General features: G+C 44.3%; 1 protein-coding gene across 1 annotated transcript in view; it reads left to right on the top strand.

The window, feature by feature from the left end:
* Positions 1-4,163: 4,163 nt before the first annotated feature.
* lyn (LYN proto-oncogene, Src family tyrosine kinase) overlaps positions 4,164-5,274 on the top strand; it is a gene marked incomplete at both ends in the record, with an annotated part of 13,608 nt that continues 12,497 nt past the window's right edge. The window contains 3 exons of the mRNA XM_080546748.1: positions 4,164-4,292; positions 5,090-5,144; positions 5,245-5,274. The exon at positions 5,245-5,274 is cut by the window's right edge and continues 76 nt beyond it. Of these exons, the coding sequence (XP_080402874.1) occupies positions 4,164-4,292; positions 5,090-5,144; positions 5,245-5,274 (214 nt within the window). The remainder of the gene's footprint in view (positions 4,293-5,089; positions 5,145-5,244) is intronic.

Here is a 5,274-nt window from a genome sequence, read left to right as displayed (position 1 = left end):
GTGTGTGTGTGTGTGTGTTCAAGTAAAATATACTACATGGTTTTACGAAATTAATAGGCCTACATGTGATCAATAAAGGTCGATGTATATCAAACATAAAGTTCTGTCTATTAAAGTTGACTGCTGATTATTCTGAAGTTGTGCGCAAAATGCGCATTCCTGCGCAAACAGCCCCTAGAGGTCAAAACCAGAACATCTGACATCAACTCAGCGTTAGTCATTTCCTGATGCGATCCAAACTGTTCTGAATGTTGGACTTTCAGATGTTGTTCCCTCTGAGGGTTATTATGCAAATAATTGAGGACAAATGTACCAGGAAGTTGCAGTACAAAAAAAGTCCCAGCCCCATCTCCTGTGTGTGTGTGAAGTTCCTCATTCTGGCCGGTGAACAGCCAAGCCAAGCCGCTCTGATGAGGAGGAACACCGACGAGAGTTGAGGGATAACATCAAGTCGTCTTTACAAGGTGGATTTCAAACTCCGGATATTTGACAGGTCTAAGGCAAGTGGAGTGAACTTTTATTGTGTTATTATTATTTATTTATTTTTCTCCTTCAACTTTAATGTACTTTTTTTGTTTGTTTGTTTTTTGCGTGTCTGGGTAAACAGTGCGATACATTGACAACTTGTTCTATTCTTCCAAAAACAAACGAAGTAGTAAGCTACAAGTTGACTTCAAAAGTTAAAATCTCCTGACACTTTTTCCTTGCGTTGGTTGCTTTTACAAGAGTTGGTTGAATTTCCCTGGCCATTGCACCCTCGATCACACCACATCTCTCAAACAGAGGACTAACTAACGGTGAAGGTGTGAAAAGTCTGGGAGCCGTGGGCGCCTCCACGCGTTCATACCAGATGAATTGGGTGGCACAGTTGGAAGTTAATCCCCTTTTCTATAATAAGACAATTAAAATAAGTCCTCATTCAACATATATAGGTATTAACTGCGCTTGTGATATTTTTTTGCAAAGGCTACAGTTTCACTTAACAAAGACCATTTTTAAATAATTTAATACCAATAAAAAAAAAGAAGAATAATCAGGTTAGCACCAGGCCATTTAATTTAAATAAATCTTGGGTTGTCTTTCATGTCCTGTAAATCGTGCACGTATTCTTGGGGACGCCTGCCTGCGTGCCCGGTCAAAAGAGGAAGTGTGCAATACTGCAGGGGCCAAGCCAGCCACAGAAGCCAGCAGGGAGCCTCGCTGTCACTCTAATCTGGCCTGAGCTCTGCCTCATTCAGCTTCCTGTGTCATCATCTCTAAATACAGCGCGGCAGTCAAGTGACAACCGCAGCCTCTGAGCTATCAGTTTACTCTAAGAAGTGAGATGACGAGGGGTGGGGGGCCCCAACAACCATTTACCGAATGCCAAGTCATTTTCCTGATGTGTATTTGTTTAATAATGGGGCTTAATGCATTTTAATTTTCCCCAATCGTTTAACACAGGAAACCACAAACCCACCATAATGAATAACTGGAGAACAATGAAAAACAGAGAGAGAGAAAGAGAGGTGGGGGGGGTAGGCAGGTGCTGGTGAGATGGAGAGGGTTAAAGTTTCAGTCGCTACAAGGCTTATGATGGCATTTGACTGAATATGAAACAGAGGGTGGGGGAGGTGGAGGAGAAGGTGGGGGAAGAGGAGATCAGGCGGGTAATAAGAAATGAGATGGGAGACCTGGGCAGTGTGCCTTTAAACTGTAAACTGGCCTGAAAACAAGACAGTTAAATATTCTCTTAAGGGTCCAAAGTTTGAGGAAACAGTTACTGTGTCGAGTTTCCTCAAGGAAAAACAATAGTCGAGCCAGTCTGTGATAAAGATCCATTCTAATTGTGGCTGACCTAGATAATGACTATTCCACGTGTTTTCCTCTCTCCGTTTTGGCTTTTTCTAGAACAGCTCAGTACAGTATTCACCAGTATGTTGTCAATTACAGGGGAGGCTGGTGGAGGTAGAAATCGGAGGACGGGCTCATTGTAACGCTTGGAACGATATGAGGAATGTCCCATATGGTTCCATTCCTAATTCCGTTCCGTGCATTACAATGAGCCCGTCCTCCGATTTCTACCTCCACCAGCCTCCCCTGGTCTGTTGTATTACAGTATGTGGAGGAGTAGTCACTTTGAAAGCATCAGATAATTCCCCTGGTCACTGTGAAGGCAGGGGGGGGGGGGGGGGCAGTGCAGAAGCATTGTGAACAGCCCCTGGTCCTAGCATAGCTTTGGCTTTCTCATGAAGACTGATAGGATGGACAGATTCACTTACTTAGACAAATGTACTCGTTCTCAAACGCTTTGGATAAAGGCGTCCGTTTAATGTCTAAAATGTAAATGTCAGACACATACTACATTTTCATTTCTATTTTCGCAGACGGAACAATCAGAAAATACATTTTCTGTCATATCCTATAATTGTGTTCTACTACTGTGTGGTGTTATAGTGTGACACACAGGAAGTGTAGCACGCTGCCCGGGGGGGCCTCTGCTTAGACCTCTGCTGTAGAAAGATGTTTCCTGCTGGCTGGCTGACTGCTAACCACCACCGCCGCCAGGGCCTGGATGTGCTTCAGCCACCTCCTCCGTCGATCTCTGAATCACTCTGTCTTGACAAAAAAAAGTTACACAGACTGAAATGTTCACAAAGTTCACAGACCTCTGTGTGTGTGTGTGTGTGTGTGTGTGTGTGTGTGTGTCTGTGTGTGTGTGTGTGTGTATTTGTGTGTGTGTGTGTGTGTGTGTGTGTGTGTGTGGTGGGCGGGGAGGGGGGGGGGTATATTCTTTTTTATATATATATAATATAATATAATATAATTGCTCTGTTATTGCCATTGTCATGACAACAATGTTCATAGAAGTTGGCTCCAGCGCAGTATCTGGAGCCAGCAGGCTAGTACAGAGGCTGTCACGGACTGTGTGTCGTGACTAAAACATGGCCCGGTAATTGTTCCGATACACCACCTCCGCTGTCCTGAACCCACTCATTCTCATGCTACATTGCCACTGGGCTCTCCGACCGGGTTTGTTTTGGTTTGACGGTGACTTCAAAGTGGGCAGGCAGGCAGGCAGCGCAGCATCGATGTTAGTGCTACTGGATGAACTCCTCAGAGAGAGACCACGCTCTCATAAAGCTGAGTTGTTCTTCAAACAGAAACATATTGGGCCAAAATCCACCGTTCATACACTGTTGTGGGCTGATACTTGTAGGGGTACCTTATCTGAATATGAATGAATCTCTCTCTCTCTCTCTCTCTGTTTGTGAAGTGGAGCTCTGGAGTTTAAAGGATATACTTCAGTTAATAAATGAATAATGCTTGTTGATGTTTGTGGATGAATCATGAACTTTGTTTGAGCTTCTTGATATAATAATTTAATAATAATTTTGCCATTTAGCAGACGCTTTTAATCCAAAGCGATTTACAATTACGAATTACAGGGACATTCCCCCTGGAGTAACTGAGGGCTAAGTGCCTTACTCAAGGGCACACTAGTAGTTGTGTGGTTTCAGGCAGGATTTGAACTCACAACCTTCCGATCACAAGTCCAACTCACTATCCACTAGACCACCACTACCCCTCGATATGTCTGTCTGTCTGTCTGTGGAACTGTCTGTCTGTGGAACTGTCTGTCTGTTTAACTGTTTGCCTGCCTGTCTGTCTGCCTGTCTGTCCGTGAAACTGTCTGTCTGTCTATCTGTCTGTCTGTTTGTTTAACTGTCTGTCTGTCTATAACTGTCTGTTTAACTGTCTGTCTGTAACTGTCAGTTTAGCTGCCTGTTTAACTGTCTGTCTGCCTGTCTGTCCGTGAAACTGTCTGTCTGTCTGTCTATCTGTCTGTCTGTTTAACTGTCTATCTGTCTATAACTGTCTGTTTAACTGTCTGTCTGTAACTGTCAGTTTAGCTGCCTGTTTAACTGTCTGTCTGTCTGCCTGTCTATCTGTCTGTCTGTTTAACTGTCTGTCTGTCTGTCTGCCTGTCTATCTGTCTGTCTGTTTATCTGCCTGTCTGTCTTTTTAACTGTCTGTCTGTTTGTCTGTCTGCCTGCCTGCCTGCCTGTCTGGCTGTTTAACTGTCTGTCTGTCTGTCTGTCTGTCTGTCTGCCTGTCTGCCTGTCTGTCTGTCTGTCTAACAGTCAGATTTAAGCATTGTGTCTCTCTCCTAACAGGTAATTATGGGTTGTCAGAAGTCCAAGCTGAACGATGGCCTGAGTGGCGGGGGTCTAGAGGGCAAAGGTCGCAAGCAAGGACGGGCCGAGTCCACTGTCTATGTGAGAGACCCTACCTCCAATAAACCACTTATTGTAAGTCCTGAGTAGCAGCGTCAACCACACACAGGGGAGGCGGAGGGAGGTGGAAAACGGAGTGTGTCTTGATACCGTTCCTCATTCTGTTTCCATCCATTTACAATGAGCCTGTCCTCCGATTTTTACCTCCTCCGGCCTCTCCTGGTTGTGAGTAGTCAGGGGAAACAATTTAACTGCCTCTCAAAAGTCTAAGGTAGACATGTCTCTTTGTCTCCTCCCCATCACACAGACAGGTGAAACCTAAGCCACTGGTACGCCTACTTGGTAACCCTTTATTATACGTATAGACGTTTCAGCTGGCTTTTACCACAGTATTTACTAAGAAAATACTTGTTAACTATGTGGTAACTTTCTGGTGCTTTCCTCCTCAGCTCTGATTCGGCATTCTCCTCACCTAATGTGAAAGAACTGTTTCAGATTAGATGTTTGAGAGTGAGAGACAATAGATGACATCATAGAATGTGTGGTAGTGGGGCGCTTAGGTGGCGTAGCGGGTTAAGCACTGACCCTGTAACCGCAGGGTCCCAGGTTCGATTCCGGCCGGGGACATATCCTGCATGTCATCCCTCCTCTCTCTCTCACCCATCCTTCCTGTCTAAATCTTCACTGTATCTGTAAAAAAATAATATATATATATATATATTGGACTGCCCCAGAAAAAATAACTTAAAAAAAAAAAATGTGGTAGTACCTGTAGATGTGCTGTATCGTCATTGTTGAATTTTTTCATTTTGGTTCTTACATAGTGCATGATCTCTCTAACTCTCTCTCTCTCTCTCCCTCCCTCCCTCCAGAATAACGCCACTCCTAGTGGTCTCCTGCCTGGTCAGGTGTTTATGAAAATGGAAGGTAAGATTTCTGCGTTTCTTTTTTGCACCTTTTTATCTGTAATATTAGTTGTCACGGTCATCGTCTATATTCCTAGTATCTCCCCTCTTTCCTCCCCCAGAGCAAGGCGAGTCTGGCAAAATAGTTATCG

Source organism: Nansenia antarctica (assembly GCF_963989245.1).
Source record: "Nansenia antarctica genome assembly, chromosome: 16".
Taxonomy (NCBI): domain Eukaryota; kingdom Metazoa; phylum Chordata; class Actinopteri; order Argentiniformes; family Microstomatidae; genus Nansenia; species Nansenia antarctica.
Note: the sequence above shows the minus strand (reverse complement) of the source record. Positions and strands in the feature narration are given on the sequence as shown.